This window comes from Phyllostomus discolor, chromosome 6 (assembly GCF_004126475.2).
Source record: "Phyllostomus discolor isolate MPI-MPIP mPhyDis1 chromosome 6, mPhyDis1.pri.v3, whole genome shotgun sequence".
Lineage (NCBI taxonomy): Eukaryota > Metazoa > Chordata > Mammalia > Chiroptera > Phyllostomidae > Phyllostomus > Phyllostomus discolor.
Genome location: NC_040908.2, coordinates 7,810,029 through 7,835,075, shown reverse-complemented (window position 1 = coordinate 7,835,075; position 25,047 = coordinate 7,810,029). Strand labels below are relative to the sequence as shown.

Here is a 25,047-nt window from a genome sequence, read left to right as displayed (position 1 = left end):
ATACTTAGGTCTTTCATCCATTTGAGTTATTTTTGTATGTTTCACGAGGTAGGGATTAAACTTCATTCTTTTGTATGTGGATACTCGGTTGTACCAGTAGCATTTCTGGAAGACTACTGTTTCCCCATAAGTTGTCTTGGCACTCTGGTTGAAAATCAGTTGAACATAAATGTGAGGGTATTTACGGACCTTCAATTCTATCGCGCTGATCTCTATATGTATATGTCCGCCTTTATGCCATGAAAACACATTCTTCATTACTGTAACCTTGTAATAAGTTTTGAAGTCCGAATTAAGGGCGAGTCTTCCCTTTCTTTTTTAAGATTGCTTTGCCTGTTCTGTGTCCTGTAAATTTCCATATACATTTTAGAATCAGTTTGTCAGTTTCTGCAAAGAAATCGACTGGAATTGATGGGGAGATTCTGTTGAATCTATAGTTTCCATCTTAATATCAAATCTTCAGATCCATGAACATGCGATGTCTTTCCATTTATTTTTTATAACTTTTTCATTCAACAATACATACATTTTGTATTTCTTTTGTTAAACTTATTCCAAAGTATTTTATTACTTTTAGTGCTGTGTAAGCAGGATTTTCTTAACTTCGTTTAGTATTATTCACTGCAGATATACAGAAATACAATTTAGTTCTGTCTATTGATTTCATATCCTGAATGAGTTCACCTTGGTGAACTTGTTTATCAGACCTAGTGGTGTGATATGCACCACTAGGAATCCTAGTGGTGGATTCCTTAGAATTCTTTTATATGCAAAATCTTGTCATCTGCAAATAGTGACAGTTTTACTTTTCCTTTCCAATCTGACTGCCTCTAGATTTTTTGAGTGATAAATGAATGCACAACTTAATACCTGGAGATGTTGAACTCAATATTATATAGATTCATTTTCAAAACAAAAGGGAAAGAAAAAAGTGCTATAGAAGCTAAAACAGAAAAAAGTCCCAACAAATTAGGAGGCGAGAAATCTGATTCCCACATCATTATTAATTAGCTGTGTGATCCTAAGCAAACCTCTAATTCTGTTCCGATTATACATTCTATTTTCCAAATCTTTTTCCATTTGGCATACCTGTTAACTTCTGGAGACATGTAAAGAGTAGCTTTCCTTAGTTTATTCAGCATTACAACCATGATTTTACTACATGTATTGATCATATTCCTTCTTTTCCATTTTTCTCCTTACAAAACAGAATCAAGTTACCAAACTGAAAGGGCATACTAAAAGTATCTTCATGTGGAGAGAAAATATAACTTGTAAAAGTCACAACAGAAGACACTGCAATACTATAGGCAATTATAAAAAATTATCCTTTTGGGAGCAAGCTGAAATATAAATAAATACTTCAGAGGAGTATGCATGATCATGATATGAGTGAAAATGAGCAAATAGAGAAAGCATTTACTGTCTAGTGCTATATTAACACTTTAAAGCTATAACAAAAGAACAGTCAATATCGATATACAAAATGGCAAAAGTATACTTAAAAAAATACATTATCTACAGTTTTCACAAGGATCATCTTTTAAAATGGAAATTTGAGGTTTTTTAAAATTATAATTTTGATTAAAATGGCAAAAGTATATCCTGACATATAGAACTACATTAAATTTATCTGCCAGACACTAAATAGACACATTCCCTCTGCCTCTGCTAATGCTGATGGTCCCAGAATACTAAATTAAACATTTTAAACTTCATTTCAAGTGTTTTGGAACCTCAGTTTTAACCTCTGACATAAAGGAAGAGGGCTATCCAGACAAGTATCAGAGTCGTCTTTTTCCTTACAACATTGTAGAAAACTCAGAGAACCTTTTGCGGCCTCTGGGAAAGACTTTTCCTCAGTTCCGGCTGTCTTATAAGCCTGGACAAACTGTTCAGTTTCTTTAACCTGTATCAATTTGTTGGCATCATTCTTCTTGAATTGGGCTGGTTTATGCTTCCGAGAGCCCTGTTTCATGTTTTCAGTTGCGTACTTAGCTTTCCCAAACCCGGGGATACTTTCTTCATCAGAGGAATATCTATCAAGGCAAACACTTTTCCTCATTGCAATATTCTGAGTGGTTTTCAAATCAACTTTTCTACTGTGATCAAAAGAAGTGTTTGAAGGTTCAGCTCTAACATCAGAGGTCTTTACTACCATGTTTTTGACAGAATGAGGTACAGAAGTATTCACTTTATAGTTTTCTTGGAACAGCTGGTTTCCTTTCAGAACTTCAGAGTTTCTAGATTCATTTGGCAAGTAAATTCCCAGAAGATCCTTTGAAAGGTGTGATGGATAAACAGAACTACTGTTAGCAATACAAGATTCTTTTACTGTGAGTCGAGAGAAAGTTTTCAGGTCCGCATCTGGTTGTACATTATCCTGAGGATGTGATGATTTTGTAAGTATTCGTTCTTTTAAAGGCAAATCCTGAAGACATAAATCAGTAATGCCAGAAAGTAGATGCTCCTCGGAATTAGTCTTTCGAAGATCCCAATCCAGCACTTCATCACATGACAACTGTCCTGGGATAGTTTGAAAGCTATCAGGGATGGCTGTTTGAAGCTCTGATTTTAAACCATGAAAGCAAGAGTTCCTTGGAATGACTGGAGAATTACTAAAAGAAGTGCCTTCCCAATCAATGGTGCTCAAGTGCAGATCAGCAACTGCCAACTCATTGTGGGATGAGCTGCTGGGTTGACTAGATTCTGAAATCAGAGACTTACTGACAGCTTTAATTTGCTGTGTAGCCAAAGGTCTTGAAGCAGATATGAAATGCTCTTGTGTATTCAAACAGAGAGCATCTGCCGATAAAAGCAAGCTGTCTAATGATGCAGAAACTGATTCCTGGGGTAATGTAGAATGAGGGAAAATTTCCAAATTTAACTGGGAATTTTGTTCAGAAGAGATTTCATAGGTGGGTTTTAAATTTATGAGTGACTGAAAACTCTTATCATCTGCTTCTGGCAAATTGTTTTCTTTAGGCTTAGTTTTCATGCCTGAAAAGAAAAAATTACAACATAAGTAAAATCTGTTTTATTTTACTTATCTTGAGTAAACAAATACACTAAAGAGTTCAAGTTGAAATCTATATAAGCAATTTTTGCATTTCTGTGTCAGTGCATTCCTGGAAACTACGCTATAAATAGTCATAAGAAAATAATTATTAACAGAATATTACAAAATACTTGTCTTTTGGAAACAATGTTATAATCAAATTCTTTTCCTCACCAAGTTCTGGAAAATAAAGAAACTGTATATATAATCCAAAATACATTACATATATTCGTTGCTCAATAAGTGGTTACTATAATTACTATTATTAACACTTAAGTTACTAGACACAGATTAGAAAGGTTTACTCTGGCTTTCCGCTTTAAAAGTATGTCAAGACAAAGAAACAAGTATACAATCTTACTCTTATGTAGAAATTTCTGCACAACTTAGACAATATAGATTCAAACAGAACTGACAGATCTTCTACAACATCTATGTGTGGCATAAATAGCTATCAAATGAGATACTTACTTTCCTTTTTCTTCCTTTTAATTTCTAACTTTTGCTTTTGGTAAACAGCAACAATCTCTGGAAAAGCTGCTTCAAATAATGACTCTTCTTCTACTGTTTGTAGAGTTAATTCTCCATTTTTATCTTCTATAGTATAATGTTCTAAAAGATTAAAAATATAGTAAACTGGCCTTAATTAGAGATTTTAAAAATTCAATTTTCCCAGGTAAGTAAGTTTACCAGGTAAACTAAGTCAGTGGATGATTCACTGCAAATCTTGCTTTACAACATCTCTATTCTAATACTCTGTTCATTCTACTACAGAATTGATTTTCTTCTACTTGAAAAAGGTGGAAGGAGATCCCTATTAAATTAGAACTTTAAATTCTCTTGCTTCAGTGACAGTAGAAGCAGCTCAGAGAATAAAAACCTTTGTTTAGACAAGGTTAGTCAGTTTTAGTTTAGTATAACAAGTGTCAAGATTCCAGATAAAAAATAGGAATAAACAGTTACCCAAGATTTCAGTATTAACTTTCTTTAGTGGTGGCTTCTGAACAGAACAGGACTGACAGGGTCATCAAAAATATAGTCATTCCCCTTATTCACGGGGGATACAATCCCAGATCCCAGCAAATCCGTGAAACCACGAGTAGCAATGAATCCCATAGACACTATGTTTTTTCCTAAACACATGCTCATGATAAATTTTAATTCATAAATAGGCATAGTAAGAGATTAACAACTAATAATAAAATAGAACAATTATAAAAATACACTATATTTAAAGTTATGTGAATGTGGTCTCTTTCTCTCTCAAAATATCTTATTGTAGTGTGTCTCACTTAGAGAAAGTACTCTAAAACCTCTCTTTGGCATATCCAAATTGTCAGCATCCCCACTCTCGCACTTTGGGGCCATTATTAAGTAAGAGAAGGGTTATCTGAACACAACCACTGCAATACTTTGACAATGAATCTGATCCCCCAAATGGCTACTAGTGACTAATGGGTGTACTGCAAATACAGCATGGATACACTGGGCAAAAGGATGATTCATATCCAGGCAGGACAGAACTGGAAAGCTAAAGATTTCATCATAAAGGCATGTAATTTAAAATTTATGAGTTGTGTATTTCTGGAATTTTCCATTTAATATTTTTGAACTGTGATTGACTGCTGGAAACTGAAACCAGAGAAAGTACAACCACAGATAAGGGGTTTCCACTGTACTATTTTCCAGAAGTTATCAATCTCTTGAAGATATACCCAGGCTTTGTGGACTCACAAGCAACTGATAAATGAAAATGAGAATGCTTATATGTAAACTGACAATAAGATATATAGCAGTAGACTAGATATTCTCATTTATTCTCTCTGAGGGCAAATCTGCGTGAAAAGCCAAACTCTAATGAAAATACCAGTTGATGAGTTTCAAGCAGAAAGAATGGCCCTGACCGGTGTAGCTCAGAGGGTCGGACATCATCCCACAAAGCAAAAGGCCGCCAGTTGGATTCCCGGTCAGGGCAAGAGGCAGCTGATAGATGTTTCTCTCATATAGTGATGTTTCTCTCCCTCTCTTTCTCCCTCCCTTGCCCAGTCTCTAAGAATAAATAAAATCTTTAAAAATAATAAACTAGAAACAATGGAAACACATGGATTTAAAGTACATTCTCTTCCTTAAAGGCTAGCTCCCACAAGGACAAATGAAAGTAGGCACTCTGTACTCAGTTCTAGATGAGAGACCTAGACAGATCTCTTATCTGTACAGTCCCACAAGGTTAATGAAAATATCCTACAGTTGGTGAAAGTGTTCTTAAGCAGTTTTCAAAATTCAACTTTCTATTTTCTTATTATTGCTTAGAACTGTTTATCTAATTGTTCATTACGTTCATTTTTACCTACAACTTAAACCTTCATTGACAAATCTCTCACTCATTCACCTATAATCACACAATCTAATCTCAATGCCAAATAGAAATGTGTTTGTGATTGCTTTCCATTTAAATATTTTGTGCTTTTCTTGCCTTCAGTTTTGGTGCTAGTTGAAAGAATTCACTATATTTTAGTCTGTAGCAAAATAAAAATAACTTGACAACTATAAATTCCCGTGAAAACTAAAGAGTTAAGAAATAGGAGAGGTAGAGCACCCCAGGTGCCTTTCAGCAACCTTGATTTCTTTAGACGCAGCTGCACAGTGAAATCCAATGTGCAGACTGTAGCAGCATTTTCTTGAGAAATATACACCAAAACATTAAAATAAAATGAAAGTTTTTCACCTTTTTTTCTTTAATCTTCACCCAAGGATATACGCATTGATTTTAGAGAGAGAGAAGTGGAGAGAGGAGGGGGAGAGAAAGAGACAGAGAGACAGAGAGAGACAGAGAGATGGAGAGAGAAACATAAATACGAGAGAGAAACACCGACTGGCTGCCCCCTTATGTGCCCTGACTGGGGATTGAGCCCACGACCTTTTCAGTGTACAGGATGACACTCCAACCAACCAAGCCACCCAGCCAAGGCAAAGAATTCCATCTTTACTATTAGTCTATTTAAATAGCACAAGTAAATTATGAAATTGATCCTGAGTACGTGTTTTTTCTTTATCTTTTATATACATATGCATGTTTTACATATATGTACAATATTTGCTAAACATAAATGGTTAAGTGGTATAAATTTTACATAAGTTGAATACATACCAGGCTTTTCCCATTCTATTTCAAAGCAATGAACTCCATTTCTGATCCGGTTTTTAACAATTCTGAAAAACAAATTTATCTAATAAGGTTCATGTGTATGAGTTATTTGGGAGTTTTCAATTTATAGATTAATTTAATTTCCACTAGTTTTTATTCTATTTTTATAACATTTTAAAAATATTATAAGTAATTACCACATATTCTTCGATGTATTCAAAAGATAATTTTATTGTCAGGTATATATAGATCTTATAACTATGAGATCTTATGAGTAGATTGTTCCTCTCCTTAGTATTCAGTCTACTACTTTTCCATAAAAATTTTTGTTTTAAAGTCTGTTTTGTTTCTGTTAATTTTGCTACCATCACCTTGGTAAATATTTGTCCAGTAAACCTTTTAAATCTCTATTTTCAAACTTTGTGTAGTTTCATTCTGCACACATCCTATAAGCAGAATTATTTCTGAATTTTATTTACCCATCCAAGATGATTAATTTAATCCACTTTCCTTTTTTGTGATTACTAACATAGTGGGACTCATTTGTATTTCTTACTTTGTGTTTTCTGCAACTAAGCTTTTTCTTTGCTATTTCACTGTTCCTCCTTTTATACTTTTTTTGGTTTGATAATTTTATTTTCCTGTTGGTTGGGAAGATAGAGATTGTATTTAAAATTCCTTATATGTCTACATGTTTTGAAGTTTTAGTTTATGACCAAATTGTAACCATCAAGCATTATACAGATATTCACGTACATGTATTTTTTCCACTTTATTCAATTAGCTAAATATATTTTATCAATTTTTATCTACATCTTCCTTCTGGATTCACTTTTCATCTTGTTGAATTAAGTACATTGTTTAAGAGTGCTTTTTAATGAGGATCTGTGAGTGGTAAACTCTTAGTCTTCATACATCTGAAAATGTCTTACCAATCAGTGAAAATATTTTAATGATGTCTAGGTTGTCAATTCTTTCCACTCAGAGCTTTGAAATATTATTCCATTATCTTTTGGCATTTATTACTATCATGAAAGATGTGTGTTGATTGTCTTTTCTTTATAGTTTATCTTTTTTCTTTGATACTCTCCCCTAAACATTTATTTCAAAAGTTTCAAACCTTTAGAAAAGCTGCAAGAATAGTACAAAGGTCACTCAGGTATCTTTCACTGATACTCACCAATTCTGTTTCAGTCCCTCCATTCACTTGACACTTTTATTCCCTTTCTGACCCACTGAAATAGACATCTAGTTAAGTCTGACTGTATCTTTTAGTATTTATTTCTATTTTAAAATCTATTATTACTGCATGTTTGAAATATAAAAGTATGACAAAGAACGAACTATGTTATCTTTTTAAAAAAATGTTTTATTTATGTTTAGAGGGGGAGGGAGGGAAAAAGAGATGGAGAGAAACATGAATGTGCAGTGGCCTCTCACGTGCCCCCTACTGGGGACCTGGCCTGCAACCAGGATGTGACGTGACTGGGCATTGAGCCAGTGACCCTTTGGTTCACAGCCGGGCACTCAATCTACTGAGCCACACCAGCTAGGGCCTTACTATGTTACCTTGACTGTAAGCTCTGAATAAGCATTTACCATTACACTAGACCTTTCCTCCATCTTTGTAAAGATAAGAAAAAAATTTTAGATCATAAGAAATTCAAATGGAAATACAGGAACCTCTTCATACAATTCATACCTAACTGGCTGTAGTTGACTAGAGTGCCTTCTACCAAGCTTCCTTTCTATCATGTCATAGTGGGTCAAAAGTACCAACAATTTTTCACATGCATAGTGATTGGGCCATTCCATTTTTTCAAGAGTAAATCTCTGTAAAAATAATAAAAATAAAACAAAGTTAAGTATAATAAAAACAAAACAAGATTTTCCTATCTTTTAGAGACAAACAACACTCAGATGGTACTTTTCCTTCAGATTTAACATTGAAGAGGTGTCCTGGGGAATACTCACAGAAAAAACAATGAGCCTCCCAAGGAGGCAATCTTGCATAATAATTCAGTGTGAAGGTTCTTGGTTTGAATGCCAGAATGATATTTCCCAGATATTGAGTAAATTACTTAATCTCTCTTAGCATCAAGTTTTCCATCTCTAAAATATAACCTACCCCACAGATTATGAAGATTGATATTACATGTAATGTGTTAAATATAATAGCAAATTTTACATGTTCAATATATGTTGGTTACCATTATTTCTGTTGTTGGTAGGAATAAGTAATAAGTAGTTATAATTTACTGAGTCACTCTGTTTCCCTGGCCATTATATTAGGGGTTAATATAAATAATCATTTAATCCTCATAGTGACTTTATGAGATAAGTAATATCATTTCTATTTTGAGGATAATTCATATCCAGTGGTACATAGTGAGTGACAGACTATTCAAGTTTATGTAACTAATTAAAAATCACAGTGCCCTTGTAAACTATACTACCTTTCTTAACGATGTATGTACTTGATCCTGGCATTTTCAGTCATTAGCCCCGCTATCCCAACATAGCCCTGAATACGACATATCTGTACAAGGTATTTAAAGGGTTTTCTATCAAACAGTATAATTATAATTTGTCATATGGTCTGAAAAGTATGGTTACTATGTAGCAAAGAAATGAAGATTAGAAATAAATGCTGGAAAACACATGGGCAGTCAACAGCAGTCTGTTTCAAATCTCCTCTCAGACCAATCAAAGTGATTATCCCTTCTTATCTTCCTAGTATCCCACTTCATACTGTAAAGAACTATTTTCAGATACCTGAAACAGTAATAAATCAGGTCTTTGGTACTTGATTACTTTCACCACTTTATCCTTGTTCAAAAGGAATTCTTCAACAACCTAGCAAGAGAAAATAAGAATTGAGACTCCCAACTTTAAAAAAGCTTCTAAAATAAACACAGTTGAGTAATTAATTATTACCTCATGGAATGGGAATCCCTCACAACTGCAAGCTTTTCTGAAAATAAATTATATAAATGTTATTAATACAATCAAACTCTAAAACCATTTCATCCAGTCTCCTCTTAATGAAAAATGTCCTTGTATAATATCCCAGTCATCGAGTGTCGCTTTGAGTAACTACTAAATTACTATCTTCTGAGATAGCCTAATGTTTTAACAGAATCAAGAAAAGCATTTTGTGAAATGTTATTAATTTAGACATGGACAAAAGTTATATGGAAATAATTCAACCACAGGTTTGTAAAATAGGTCATGCCAGAAAAGAATGAGTGAAAAAACAAAACGTACTTCTTAATATTGTTCTCCAGTGCAACCAGCTGCCTATCGTGCTCTGCTTGGTGCCACTCACAAGGACAACAGCATTCATAACCATGTGGTTCACAGCATCGGCCAGCTGGACATAATTTGCATCCATTACATTCATGATCCTTACGTGAACCTTTAGGGAGATACAAAAATGTATGATTTTCACTGCTTTTTAGAATTATCTTCTACATACACTGTAAATGAATACCACCTAGCACAGCACCTCACTTAGAGCAGGGTTTCAATACATTTAGGTGTAACAGACTAATGCACACAATAGTAATTCTTATGGTGAAGTAGATCCTGAGCTATTACTATCATATGATATTTCTTTGTTTTTCTAAATCCCTCTTCAATCTGAAAGTGAATTTATGACTTGAAATTATACATTCAGTGGGGACGGATGGGTGGGTGGGCTGGAATGGGAGTGGAGGGCAGAAAACTGTACTTGAACAATGATTAAAATAAAATAAAAAAAGAAATTATACATTCGTAATAACAATGGAAAACTTTGGAATTAATTTGGTAGCTAAATGCAAGAAAAGCAGGTTATAGTTATTAGTATTAAAAAAGATTATTTACTTACTAGAATAATTCATGAAATAGTTTCCTTAATGAGAATATTAAAAGAATAGGATGGTTAATTACCTCCTGTAATGTCTACCTCTCAGCTACATGTATAAGTATTTTTAAACTATGATCGGAACATGAAGAAATTATGACTGTGGCAGAGGTATGGGGCCCTAGTTCCTTCTAAAGGGAAAGCATGATCACTGTCAACATTGTTTTGAGAATACAGAAGAGCATACACAATTGATATGACCTAAAATTGTCATTTATAAGGTATCAAGAAACTACAGAATAGAACCTAATCTATAAGGAAATTATTTCTTCCATGATTTCATCCATAATATAACAATGTTAATGAAAACATATTAAGACAAATAAATACAGCATAATTTCTCTTAAAAGTTGAGCTAATATGATCTCTCAATCTCTCCTGAGAGTAAAAGACCTTTTTACTCTAGTATGTATCAGCGACATCTATTTATTTTTACCAAAATAAATGAAGAGAAACCAAACCACTTTCAATAGTAATGAACATGTTTTAGAAATTAGTTTTGAGGCACTATCTTCACACAATAAAAATGCATGATAGGACAATTAAGAACAATTTAAGTACATAAATGTAAATCACTGATATAGAAATAGTTTCAATGCCATTTTCCTCTAAGACTGTTAGCATAATTTTTCCCTTATAATGGATTTCATATTAAAAATATAATTTTAAGATCTAAGTAACTTGGATTCATAGTTTGAAACTGCACTTACTCTATAGTTACCATTTACATCACATTATTTCATTCAACCAACATTTACTGAGTGCCTACTATGTATGTGGGACACAATCCCTAACCCTGAGGACACCCACTCCAGCGTACCTATAATAACAGACACGAGAAAGTGGGTACCCGTCACTGATGCTCCGAGATTCCATTACCGATGTCTGCTTACCTGGATGGGAGCACACAGAGCAATGAGCCGGTTTTTTAGTAGCTAGTGGTTGTTGATCAGAGTAACAAGATTTTTCACTCCACTGAGTAAACCTTTAAAAGAAAATGGCTTTAAAAAGAAAAAAAAATTGAAAAAAACAAAACAAAACAAAAAAGCAAAACAAAGCCAAAAAGGAAAAACAAACAAATAAACCAAGATCACCAAAATGTCATGTTCTCAAATACTGGGTTAATCTGTTCCCTGCCCACCTGACAACTTATTTTCCCTTTTGTGGTAGATAAAGTTGCTCACCTAGCCGGAGAAAGTCCTTAATCTGTGTACCTCAACTTTAAATGTGTCCCAAGGACAGAAGAATTGCAACAGGGGAAGAGAGAACGTCAGAGAGAGGGCGAGGAAGAAGGCAGGAGAGTATGTGTGTGCGCTCATATATTCATTGAGCCTTTTTTTTTTAAAAACGATCTTCACTTAGGCATACATGTAGGGAGAATGATTCGTACACATCTGTTTTTTTATATCTTTTCTAAGTGCCAGAGTAAAAAACAAACAGAATCACGTACATGAACACTTCTGTGTATCAAAATAAGAGTGAAGGGCAAAGTATAAAACTAAATAAAAGATTAAGCTTCTGAGTAAGAACTATTTAAAAATCCAGATCATTTGGAATTGTCATTTTCTTCATCTCTAATGTAAACAGCAAGAATATTACCTATTTAATGAAAGATGTTAAGAAAATGTATATTACTGCTAAAATGTCTACTAAATAAAAGTTAATTTTTGGCCAAAGTTCCAAGTCAACATAAAACTACCAAGAGGACAGTTAAACATTATCATAAAATATAAGTTCTGAATTGTTCCTCTACTTACAGGAGTTAAAGTTTAATGAAAAACTAAATTATCTCTTCAGTTTACTGTGTGGTAACTGGCACTGAGAGTTAGTATTTAGCTGTTGGAATTTGTAACTCATACACTACCAAGACCAAGTACGAGCTTGCTCCCAATTAGCATTTATTGCTGCCAGATGTTAGATAAATAATGGAGCTTCAAAAGTGAATAAAAGGGGGAAAGTCGTCTAAGTTAATCAATATTAAAACAATGTAATTATAACAAGAAATATAATTTCAAATGTTGAGACCAACATTTAATAAAATGTTGCCAAAATTACAAAATTGCTGAAACTGTTTTAATAAGATTGATTCATAGTTAGCCAAGGACCATATTTGCTTGTTTTTCCTTCTTTTATTATTTTTCACAATTCCAAATAGTTCCTGAACTCTCACCTCCATGCCAAAGTACACCCTTTTTTCCTGCTTTGGCACAGTAACCACTGATAGCAATAGTGAATTTATTAAAGTTTTAGCTCTATCAACAGCTTTACAGCTGAAAGAAAAGTATTAAAGGAAAGAGCACAGTGATTTGAAATTGTTTCCATGGTCATTCCTTCTTGATTTCCACAACTAATGTTTCCTTTCATGCACTCACCATCTCAAGCCTAGGTACAGGCCAAGGCTGCTTTAAGTCTTCAGTGTCCTCGTTTTTTCCCTTAGTCACTATATCTATCATCATTAATAGTAACTTTTATAAATCACTGCTTTATCAAGTAAATATAATTCACATGCTTTCAAAAGGAAACACCAGTTTGTAAATTTCAATATATTCCATATTTGTCTTGAATTGTTAAATAGTACAGTCTAAATTAATCTGAATTAATGTATCACTAAATGTATGGTTATAGAAGGGCAGATCAGTAAAAATTTTGATCAAGTGCAGTGCTACTTATTACATATATGTAACATGTCAAGCACTTCATAAAAATATATTCAATATGAAGTATTTTATAATAAAATAGTTTTACATATAAAATTACTTTAATATCATATTATCTTTACTTGGTGGTCAAATAGTCTAAAATAGCCAGTGGCAAATGCCAATGGCCATAAATAAACACATCTGACATTTTACTACTTCTGTTATAAATAATATTGAAAAAATGTAGTACAGCTTAGAATATATGGTCATCTTTTCTTTGGAAAACTTCAGAATAAATAAAAGTAAATAATTTCAAATAAAAATATAAATCAGTTTAAAAACACTAAACCCTTTTTTTTTTTGAAAAGCACAGTATTTTCTTGTAATATTCGCTATTAAATTCAATACGAAGAAAAGTCTGCCCTGGCTGGTGTGGCTCAGTGGATTGAGTGCTGGCCTGTGAACCAAAGAGTAGCCAATTAGATTTCCAGTCAGAGCACATGCCCGGGTTGCAGGCCAGGTCCCCATCAGGGGTGTGCAAGAGGCAACCACACACTGATGTTTCTCTCCCTCTTTCTCCTTCCCTCCTACTCTCTAAAATAAATAAATAAATAAATAAATAAATAAAATCTTTTTTAAAATGTTAAGAAAAAAGAATAAAAGCCTAATGTCACAAGAGAACATAATTTTTAGTTACCTCTGAAGTAAACTCTGCCCTTTCAAAATCTGTATAAGTTTTAATGCTTGCTCTTTTCCAATGCCAGGGATCCCCTTTCAGAAAGTGAGAAAAGAAATTCAAATGTTAATCATTAGGAAATGAATAAAGTGCAATAAGTTCATTCAACAGAATGTGTAGCTGAAAGAATGAGGTAACTACCTAACGACAGGAAAAGATGTGCAAGATACATTGCTGTGTGTGAGACGAAAACCACAGAATATCCTACATTGTGATCTAGATTTGTAAATTATGTAACAATTATATTGTTAATCTATGCAAAGAAATCAGAGGTTTTATACACCAAACCACTGACAGTGTTTATTTTAGGGCAAGGAGGAATAGAATTTTAGAGGGCATTCACTTCCTTTGTTAAGTACTTGGATAATATTTTAATTTGATCTAACTTTGTTATATTGATAATCAGGAAAAAGCATGTTCATTTAATATGAACATTTAATATTTAAAGACCCAGATGTCAAAAGAGAATGAAGGAAAGTTTCAAGTTAACCCTTAACATTAATAACTTAAGAGAATTAGAACAAGCTCCAACCCAATAAATGTATATTCACACGACAACTTCTGTTTTAAGTCTCCCAGTCCCTATCAAAGTTGACGTGTATGTCTTCACATGATGAGTATGGCAGGGCTGCGACAGAGCCAATGTGCATTGGACAGGCATACCAGTTTAAAAGTGTTCCCCAGCATACTGAGTGCCTGCTGGCAAAAGGGTCTCTCCTCCCACCTGAATCCCCTTCCCAGCCCAGAAGGATCCTGCTACTAAAATAACAGCACATGGCACAGCAGAGGGCGACCATAAGCCTGTATCTTTGGCATACCAGTTGCTAAATATTTTGGATACCACCCTTCTTTTATTAGCATTTAGCTACCTTGTAATTTTTTTTAAGACAAATCATGTTAGTACATAGCCTTAAAATCCTTAAGTAGAACAGTAATAAATAGATGGCAGTTTTGGTTACAAAGGATACAAATGTTCAAAACAGCTAAGGCTAATTAATGTATAATGTAACACCACCAGAGCTAAAGTTGGTTTCTATGAGTTTGCAGGGTTTTTTTACAGTTAACATTGGGCTGCTTCTAGTGTTTAAGATATAATTACATAAAGAAAATAGCAAATTACTATTTCAGAATTACAATTATAATACAATAATTATTTTTATATTATTTATAAGTTGCTTTTCTTCTGCTTCCTTTACTTACTAGCTTAAAAAAAATGTTGACTTCTCTATCTGGTCACCGATGACATAAATGAGAAATTAGGGTTAATAATTTGACTTCCCTGCTATTTTTCCTCTCTCCTAGGCTTTAGCTAAAAAAAAAAATTGTATGCCCTCCTTCTTGGGAATAGAGTATACAGCATACCATAATGAGGGATTCAGTTAGAATACAGGGATGATCAGTAGGGACATAATAATGGGACTAAATAACAAGAGCTGCAATACAAGTCATTTTGTATTTTTAAATAGAGTATATAAGAATGGAGTTATTCTTGTAGTTCATAATTCATCACTCACCTGTTACACCTATTTGTTACAGAGTATACGTTGTGCACCTTAAGATACAAATGAAAGATTTTCATGAACAAAACTGAATGTAAGGCTCAGATGCATGGAAGGATGAGTGGCTTACCCCAATAATCATGTAGCCTAGCAACAGTAATAACACTGAGCATGTGCACAAGCTGGAAAGCTAAAGAATGAAAACCAAAAAAAGAGATGAAACAGTGGTAGAAACTAACACTGGCATGATTCAAGAAAAGAGTAATTCCTTTATTTCTTTAAAAGAGTAGCTGGATTTGAATGTGATTCTAGAGCAATGGTTTACTGAGACTCAAGCTGTGATAATAGGTATTATTCTACTCTCGTTTACAACATTCAGTGCCGCAATGGGCCAGTTTTCTAATGCCACTTGAAATGCTGATTATTTTTGTTCCTGAATAATTTATAATGCCTAAAATTATAAATTAGATTCTTCATCATATAACCATATTATATTCATAATTATGCAGATTATAAGGTACCAAAAAAACCCCACGCTATGAATAGTAAGTAAATACAATTTCAATGTACCTTTGGAAGATAATCACAGCCAAGTAATATTGCTAGTCCAACCAGAGCATCTCTATCCAAACCTATTTGACTCTTGATGGATGACATTGTGTAACAGTCAACATGAGGGTCCTAGAAGCAAGTACAGGTTTAATCTTCAAAGAGTAAATATTTAGGCATTAAACAGCACTGCAAATAAATGTGTCAAAGCCTCTAAATGTTTATTTATTCTTAAACATTTAAATAGGGAAATTATCCTGATCACCAGAATCTTCATAGAATCTAATACTTCAACACCTGGAAATAAAGTCATAGTTTCAAAATGGCTTAAAAATTATAGTATTCATTTCTCCTTCTTTATTGCTTTTTGATGCTTATAAAAGTAGGTTTTCATCTTACAAAATTAAACCCTGTTAAATATGTATTACTGAAAGTAAATATTCCCTGTAATTGCATCATCTCAAGTTAACATTATTAACAATGTGGTACATATTCTTCCAAAAAACCTGTTCTTTACCACACATATACAAATATTCATTATCCACAATATTTTAAGTAAAAACAGGGTTCTATAAAAGATATATTTGACAACATTGTTGCCCACTAATATATCTGAGTATCTTTAATGTGAACAACAAGTGCCATTTTAGTAACTGCTCACTCCTACGTCACACGCACTCTGAGGCAGCGTTTCTCAGTGGGCACCCTATGAGCGGTTTCAGAGAGAACAGAATTGTCTGGCAGGAGGATTAGCTTTCCCGGCTCCAATCCACCAAATGCCTATAGTCTCCCTTGCCCAACCTCGTAGAGTTACAACCAAAATGTCTCCTGGTACTACCTCTCTAACTGAGAACCATGGCAGTATTTACTGTTTCCTATCAATGGGCATTTGGGTTGTTTGTCACATTTTTGTCACTATTGACAATGATGCAAATAACATCCTTGTATATCTCTCCTGGCATATTTGGAGATGTTTTTGAGGATAAATTACTAAAAGTTGAACTTGTAGGTCAAAGTAATAAATTCCATATATAAGTTTATAATATGTTGTTAAGACTGATTTACAGTTACAGTATGTGACACACCTCAAGCCCTTAGGAGAGAGACCCACATTTGGAAGAGAACAAACTATGTGACAATGGTAACAGTAAGCATATTATTTGGCCATTGCTATGTGCCAGGCACTATGATAAACACTTTACAGGAATTGTTTTATTCGATCATTTAATAATCCCTTTTAAAATTAGTTTTTAAAACAAAAGCTGACAGAGAAAAATACCTTAGTATTCATAGTGAAATTCTTGTACACAGTCTGAGCCCCGTAAAGGAAAGCATCCCCGTCATTGGTGAGGCAGCCGTCCACGTAACCATGGGCATTGAGGTACGCGCACATGGCTTCAGCCTCCCCCGCAGCCTGGACCCAGGGGATGCCTATGCATTCCAGCAGTTCAAGACACTGAAAAGAAAAAGCAGATGCAAGAAATCTAAGAACATTTTTATTTTTTATAAATCAAATCCTCACTTGAGGACATGCTTCTTGATTTAAGAGAAAGAGGAAGGGGGAGAGCGAGGTGGGGGGAGGGGGGGGAGAGAGAGAGAGAGAGAGAGACGTCAATGTGAGAAAGATGGATTGGTTGCCTCCCTTTTGCGCTAGACCCATAACTCCAACTCAGGATCAAACCTGCAAACTTCTGGTGCATGGGTGAATGCTCCAACCAACTGAGCTACCCAGCCAGGGTTCCAAGAACTTTTTTACTGTTAATTTTTTTCAGTGTTTAATTTACTTTTCTATAAATATTAAGAAACAATTGGAAATCTGAACACTGAATACTGTATGGCAGCAAAGAATGATTGCTGAACTTTTGTGTGATAACAAAAAATGTATCATGGTTATGTTTTTATTTATTTTTAAAGACTCCTTATCTTTTAGACAAAAGTACTGAAATACTGAATGAAACAATATTATAACTGAGATCTGCTTCAAGAAAATGTGGAAACAGGGGATGAGGGGAATAGATGAAATAAGATTGGCTAAGAACTAAGTAACTATAATCAATGACAGATTACTTTTGTGTTGTTTTAAAATTGTTATAAAAAGTTAAACATTCTTAATGTTGATTAAGAAGTAATCCATACTTGATTTTGAAAATTAATTTAAAAATTACCACAAAAAAGTAATGAATAATGAATATTCAATGTTCATTGTTTTGCTCAATGGTATCTTAACACTCTGGAAATATCTTTAATTGATTTAATAATCTCATTAAGATTTACATCTGTAAAACTACAAAAATTCTTCTCATATGATGGCCAACCTAATATGAAGTCTTCCAAAAAAGATGCTATCATACAATTTTGTCTTGAGGCCTTAAAGTTCTCTCCTTTCCCTCACATCATCCCTTCTGGATAATGAAACTCTCAGACTGTGGGAAACCACAGGGGTTGGTTGTTGGCATGTTCCTAGGAAGTCACGTGTCTATGCAGGATGGTCCTATTAATTAGCTGATGCATAAATAATCTGAGTTTCCTTTGGATTATGACTTTAACCCAACAGAGCAGTGGGTAGTGTATGTAGTCTTACAGCCTAGTGTATTCTTTCTTGTCATGTATAATTCTCAGATTCTACTAGTGGGGAATATTGGGTATGGTGAACAAAGCCACTAGTTTGCAGAGACTGACAGAACAAATATCATCTCTTTTGCTTTAACGGATCAATTACTTGAATGCTGTGTTACATAAGAAAATCTTCTGCCGGATATTGCCGTGCCACGGTTCAACTTGATTTTGAACCGTGGCCAAGGTTCAAAAAGGCAAAGTACCATTTCAGACAAAAAGGTTAATTTTCAGGAAACAGTTCTGTCACAGGTACTATTTTATTGCAACATCATGGTTGCTTTGACCTTCCTGCAGACAGATCCTTTGTAATAAACAAAGAGTTTGAAAGTTATTTCAGATTCCTGTGCCATTTGTCATTCCAACTCTCTTCAAAAACCGGCATAGAATTTGTGATGATGCTGATTGTAAATTTCCATACCCCAAGTCTCTGTCACGTAGGGTAGACGTGTTACTGGAAGAAGACTCTCGATAGTGCTTTTTATGCTTATCCATAAAAGTTGGCAGTGAATTAGGAGGAAGTAGCGCCTTGCAGCTGAGGGTTCAGAAATATGAAAATGAATAATGGACAAGTAACGCTGAACAAAATGCCAGAAATACCCCAATTACCGCAATAAATAGGAATGGGGCAATTTTCTCAAAAAGAGATGGACATCTTTTTGCTTTATACTGAGTATTTAATGCTCTAAGTAGGTGGACCACGGTTTTTACCAGTAACTTATATTATATAAAAAATAATGAGAACCCAGTACAGGTATTCTCTTCAACTACCAAGAGTTGTTAAGGTGGAATAGACACTGATTGAAAACCATTTTTTTAAAATCACCTGAGAATAAATACCAAAGAAATGATTATTAATTTATTAAATGACTTTTAAAAAGAAATAACATTTTTAACCACAATTTAAAACAGGGATATGAATTAAAAGCAAATATGATAAAAAGTTTATATCCTTAATACTTAAAGAACTTGAACAAAAAAAATTAAAACCTCAGGAGATAACTGGGGCAAAGACATGATGGCCATTATCCACTGAGGGTCTAAAACTAGGTTAAGTGTTTAACCTCACCATTAAAAGACCAGTACATACTCATTATGTACTTATGTTTTATATGTATTATATAAACAAAGAAATATTTTCAATTGTGAATACTAATAATACAAAGATAAACCTCTTATCATTCAATGTTCTTATAGGTACACTGAAATTGCTTATCTCATATCTATATTGGTGAAAAGTAATTGGCAAGAGCTACAAAATCATTCCTAAGCTTTGGTCTATCTACCCCAATTTTATTTTAAAATCCAAAATCACAAGAAAAAGCTAGACACACAAAAAATGTTCATCATAATTTCACATACAATAGAAGAGCTGAAAAATAATATATACAATCCTGGGGAATGATTTCATAGCCTTCACACATGTTACACAATTGGTTACAACAGAATGTGGCAACAGGAAAGTATGGATTAGATCCATTAATTGAAAAATCCAGACCTCCGGCCAAGGGTGCGTAGGTAGACACACTGTGCTTCCTCGCACAACCAAAAGAAGGACAACAAATTTAAAAACAAAAAACCAACCAGAACTGACAGAAAATTGAACTGTAAAGGAATTAAATAAGAAACATCTATCCAGACTGGTAAGAGGGGTGGAGACAGGCAGCCGGGAGGAGAGGACTTAAGGCAAGGTGGTGGCTGGAGGACGGGGCAAGCAAGGTGGCAGCTGGAGGACCTGCATAAGTGGTGGACTGTGGATCGGGCAGTCCCATATTCAAATGCAGATAAACTGGGAGGAACAACTGGGGAGCAAGACAGACCCACAACCCAGGGCTCCAGCACGGGGAAATAAAGCCTCAAACTTCTCATTGAAAACACCTGCAGGGGTTGAGACATCAGCGGGAGAAACTCCTAGACTCACAGCAGAGTTTGTGGGAGAGACCCACAGGGTCCTAGAACATACACAAGCCACCCACCCAGGAATCAGCACCACAAGGGCCCAATTTGATTATGGGTAGTGGGGGAAGTGACTGAAAACCAGCAGAGAGCAGAGCAAGTGGCACTGTTCCCTCTTGGACCCCTCCCCCACAGACAGTGCCACAATGCAGTGACGTGGTTGCCCCACCCTGGTGAACACCTAAGGCTCTGCCCCTTATACATAACAGACGTGCCAAGACAAAAAAAAAAGTCCAAATGAGAGAACAAATCAAAGCTCCAGACAAATATAACTAAGCAACAAAGAGACAGCCAACCTATCAGATGCACAGTTCAAAACACTGGTAATCAGGATGCTCACAGAATTGGTTGAATATGGTCACAAATTAGAGGAAAAAATGGAGGCTATCTTAAGTGAAATAAAGGAAAATATACAGGGAACCAACAGTGACTGGAAGGACACCTGGACTCAAATCAACAGTGTGGACCATAAAGAAGAAAGAAATATTCAATCAGAACAGAATGAAGAAATGAGAATTCAAAAAAATGAGAGGCTTAGGAACCTGCAGGACATCTTCAAATATTCCAACATACAAATCATAGGTGTACCATTAGCAGAAGAGAAAGAGCAAGAAATTGAAAACTTATTTGAAAAAATAATGAAGGAGTACTTCCCTAATCTGGTAAAGAAAATAGACTTCTAGGAAATCCACGAAGCCCAGAGAGTCCCAAAGAAGTTGGACCCAAGGAGGAACACACCAAGGCACATCATAATTACATTAGCTATGATTAAAGATAAGGAGAGAATCTTAAAAGCAGCAAGAGAAAAGGAGACAGTTACCTACAAAGGAGTTCCCATAGGACTCTCAGCTGATTTCTCAAAAGAAACCTTGCAAGCAAGAAGGGGCTGGAAAAAATATTTGAAGTCATGAAAGTAAGGACCTATATCCAAGATGACTCTATCCAACAAAGATATCATTTAGAATGGAAGGGCAGGTAAAGTGCTTTCCAGACAAAGTCAAATTAAAAGACGTCATCATCATCACCAAGCCCTTATTATATGAAATGTTAAAGGGACTTATCTAAGAAAAAGAAGATAAAAAATATGAACAGTGAAATGACAACAAACTCAGTTATTAACAACCAAACCTAAAACAAAAACAAAAACAAACTAAGCAAACAACTAAAACAGAAACAGAATCACAGAAACGGAGATCACATGGAGGTTTATCAGTGAGAGAGTGGGTGGGGAGAGAGGGGGAAAAGGTACAGAGAATAAGTGGCATAAATGGTAGGTAGAAGATAGACAGGGAGAGGTTAAGAACAGTGTAGGAAATGTAGAAGCCAAGAACTTATATATATGGCCCATGGACATGAACTAAAGGGGGGGAATGTGGGTGGGAGCGGGTGTGCAGGGTGGAGGGGAATAAAGGGAAAAAATGGGACAACTGTAATAGCAATCAATGAAATATATTTTTTTTAAAAAAGAAAAACCCAAGATAAAAATTATAACACCACTACTGTGGCAAGTTTTAGAAATAATTTGAAAAGCAACAAAATAATAGAAGCCTCCTATTGTTTTAACATTTTATTTCATGGATAATTCCTTAACTTATAAAAATATAAAACATTTTTATATGTAATATATAAATATATTAAAATATAACAATCAATACTTTTAAAAATTACAAAGCCCCAAGGAAAGCCAAATGTGTATTCAACATATGAACAATCATCAGTCATGGATGAGTGAGGTATGAGTTAACGAGATCTTTGTTCTGGGAATTATTTAAATGGGAGAGATATCATTAAAGGTAACATATATCAAGTCCCCACTATGTATTAGTTGCTTTTGATATCATTTAGACATCTTCTCTAATTCTCACTGCATCCCTACAAAGTATTATTATCCTCATTGCATAAAATAGGAAATGAGGCAGATACAAATTAAAAATCTTGTAGAACACCTTGGAGTTTCAAGCTGCCAGAACCATGGACTTGAAATTAGGTCAATTTCACTTCAAAATATAAACTCTTCTCCATCCATACTGGCCTTTTGTATACAATAAGGCTAGTGAGTATTAAAGAGAATTGTATAATAATCTTTACTAAAGTAAAATGTTCTCTCCAATTCAAATCAGACTTATTAAATGAGGTCCAAATGCTCACCTCTCTTAACACTGATTTAAAATGTGATCTCCCTGTTTTCTGAGACCATGTTTTTCCAGAATGCCCATATCGAGTCTGATTCCTCTTGTTCATGACATCAGTTTTCAGTTTTGGGGGCTCCCCTTCCATAACAAATACCAACTTTACATCCATCAGTGTTAAATGTGAGATACGAAAAAATAAATTCCTGAAATATAAAAATTAGTAACATATTAATCATATATTGATAGCAAAAGTCAGCATAGCTGTATGACATTAATGGCAAGAATATTAGACCAGTACCTGAAAGGTTACATGCAGTATTTTAGTCATATGATTTTATTTTCACTGGATTGAGAAACTACTGAATGTTTTTAAGCAAGGGAGATTTATGCTTTTTTTATGTACTATGTGGAAAAGTTTGGAGGAGAGAGAGGAGGCTAAGAGCTGAAGGAGGGAAGCAAGTTGTCATTTCAGCAGTACAGGTAAGATGGTATTGGCATACACAGAGGTGGTACCTCTGCACATCAAGAGAAGTTTATGAACAAACACAAAAGCATATTTTGGAAGGGGAACTGGGAAGGCTTTCTGACAGATGGACATGGGGAGAGGTAAAATAGGGAGAGAACAGCTACCAAATTTCAGTCTCCAAAACGTCCAAGTGGATATGTTAAATAGGCAGCTAGGTATGTTAGTCTGGAGCTCAGAAGGTTTGAGGTACAAATTTGTGAGTCATCAATATAGAGACGACAGATCTAGACACATTAATCTATTTTAAAATCTCCAAACCAAGACATCAAATGCTTGTGCAATCAGACATTTATATTCTAAGAACTTTTACTATACCTGAGGTGGGGCTTTGAGACGGCTCCAATCATTTTTTTGACGGTCTGTGCTTCACATACCCAGAGGCTCAGATCAACTGCAATGGTTTTCCCACTAAGACTATTCAAGTGAATATGTTGCTTAACAGGCTCCAAAATTTGCCACAAGTCATTCACTCCCATTCTCGTTATGTGTAGTTACTTGACACACTTTTCAAAAATTTGCAAAGGGCACAGAAGCTCAGAACAGGAATTAAAACATATATTACAAGCTGGTCAAGAATAATTCATAAAGAGGATTCTCCTTATTCTTTCATTAGTCAGCTTTTTGGAATGAACCGAGAATAGCTAAAACATTAAAAATGGTGGTAAATGACATACTGGCTACAAAACGTGGATGCAACTAACAAATGAAAAGCAATTTGTGTGTCATTAAATATGCATTTCTCTCCAGTACTGAAAAATAGTTATCTTTAAATTTAATGTAACTCAAATGTCAATGGTCCCTTGTTCCTCTTCATTCTTTCCTCTTTTCAGATGAGATCAGAAGCATTCAGGGTGGTATGGCTGTAGGCTCTTTCCTCTTCTTTTCTACATCCTTTTTAGCAGTGACTGAGAATAAATTTTTTCACATGGTTACCTGAATATTGAATGACATTTAACAAATAAAAGAAAAATTACAAAAAAAGGTAGTAATTGGCTTTGTTCCAGCTAATAAATGCAGGATGGCTAGAAAAACATGGATGGTATAAATCACATTTACCTTCTCCACTCCTTGATTTACATACCTATAGAAGGAACAGGAACAGCTTCTATCATGATCAGGAATAACAGAAAAAACAAAGGTAAGGACACATACAAACAAGCAAACAAAAGAAAAAACAAGAGGTTAATGAAGGAAAACTTTGATGAAGACAGAAAGTGCAGAGTTGGAAGAATATAGAATTATCTTTTTAAAAAGAGCATTGACTAGCTTACTTACAAGGTCCCACATGTTCATTGTGGGGAAAAAAATCTTTTAAAAGAAAAAAATTTTGTTAAAACTACCAATGGTTCCACTATTAAGAAAACTCACGTGAAACTATTTCCTATGTGTGTGACATCTGAAAATCAAAATTGGTTTAAACTCTGCTATTGTAGCCTCTTTGGGGTTTTCTATAGGCCAGTTTCTCCTTTATTAAACACCTCTATATGTTTTTTTCCTATGTTATTATTTGATAAAAATATTATGCAGCATTTGCAGAGTCAGTCTAACTATACAAATACAATCCAGGTTATCATCCTCTATTATCGCCTTACTTCATTCCAAAAATATGAAGAATGAGAAGAATTACTCTTCAAAGTACATTCCTTTGTGTTTTTGATGTTTTAAATAACCATATGCATGTGTTACTTTTCAAACTAAAGAAGTTTAGCCCCAGCCCAGTGGCGCAGTGGGAGGGAGCGTCATCGTGCACACCAAAAAGGTTGCGGGTTTGATTCCCAGTCAGAACACATACCTAGGTTGTGAGTTGGATCCCAGGTTGGGGCACCTATGGGAGGCAACTGATGGATGTTTCTCTCTCCCTCTTCCTCTCTCTCTAAAATCAATAAACATATCCTTGGGTGAGGGTTAAAAAAAAGTTTACAAAAATGTGGTCCTATCTGTAATGTATTGGGAAAATAGACTAGAAATCTTTAGATGGTTTACTCCTTCCCTAAATATTACATGAGCAAATATGGATATAGTTGATAGGTCAAATAAAAAGCAATGTACTGCAAATTCATGAGTACCTGAACATCAAATATGACTTCTGTATAGTATAAGGAGAGATCCACACTTTCTGTCTCCTTCAGAATGCCTAGGAATGAGTCACATGGTCTTAGTGCGTATCTTTTCTCTGGCCCTTCTAGCTCTCAAGCTCATTCCTTCCTATCATGTCTCTAATGCCTGATTACACAAGCTGACTACACATATGTAAACATATAGCAATAAATGAAGATTGTGCTGTAGT

General features: G+C 34.6%; 1 protein-coding gene across 2 annotated transcripts in view; it reads right to left on the bottom strand.

Annotated features, from left to right (window-relative positions):
• Nucleotides 1–1,422: 1,422 nt before the first annotated feature.
• Nucleotides 1,423–25,047, bottom strand: part of GEN1 (GEN1 Holliday junction 5' flap endonuclease) — a 28,708-nt gene continuing 5,083 nt past the window's right edge. Inside the window, exons 3-15 of one of the 2 annotated variants that reach the window (XM_036027675.1) lie at nucleotides 23,076–23,865; nucleotides 22,251–22,437; nucleotides 16,813–16,989; nucleotides 15,555–15,665; nucleotides 13,447–13,520; nucleotides 11,004–11,095; nucleotides 9,471–9,621; nucleotides 9,141–9,177; nucleotides 8,979–9,059; nucleotides 7,906–8,036; nucleotides 6,207–6,268; nucleotides 3,530–3,670; nucleotides 1,423–3,000 (exon numbers count right to left, since the gene is read on the bottom strand). In XM_036027675.1, the coding sequence (XP_035883568.1) occupies nucleotides 1,721–3,000; nucleotides 3,530–3,670; nucleotides 6,207–6,268; nucleotides 7,906–8,036; nucleotides 8,979–9,059; nucleotides 9,141–9,177; nucleotides 9,471–9,621; nucleotides 11,004–11,095; nucleotides 13,447–13,520; nucleotides 15,555–15,665; nucleotides 16,813–16,989; nucleotides 22,251–22,437; nucleotides 23,076–23,236 (2,685 nt within the window). In that variant the 5' untranslated portion in view covers nucleotides 23,237–23,865 and the 3' untranslated portion in view covers nucleotides 1,423–1,720. The remainder of the gene's footprint in view (nucleotides 3,001–3,529; nucleotides 3,671–6,206; nucleotides 6,269–7,905; nucleotides 8,037–8,978; nucleotides 9,060–9,140; nucleotides 9,178–9,470; nucleotides 9,622–11,003; nucleotides 11,096–13,446; nucleotides 13,521–15,554; nucleotides 15,666–16,812; nucleotides 16,990–22,250; nucleotides 22,438–23,075; nucleotides 23,866–25,047) is intronic. The other variant, XM_028517215.2, reaches the window with a different exon arrangement.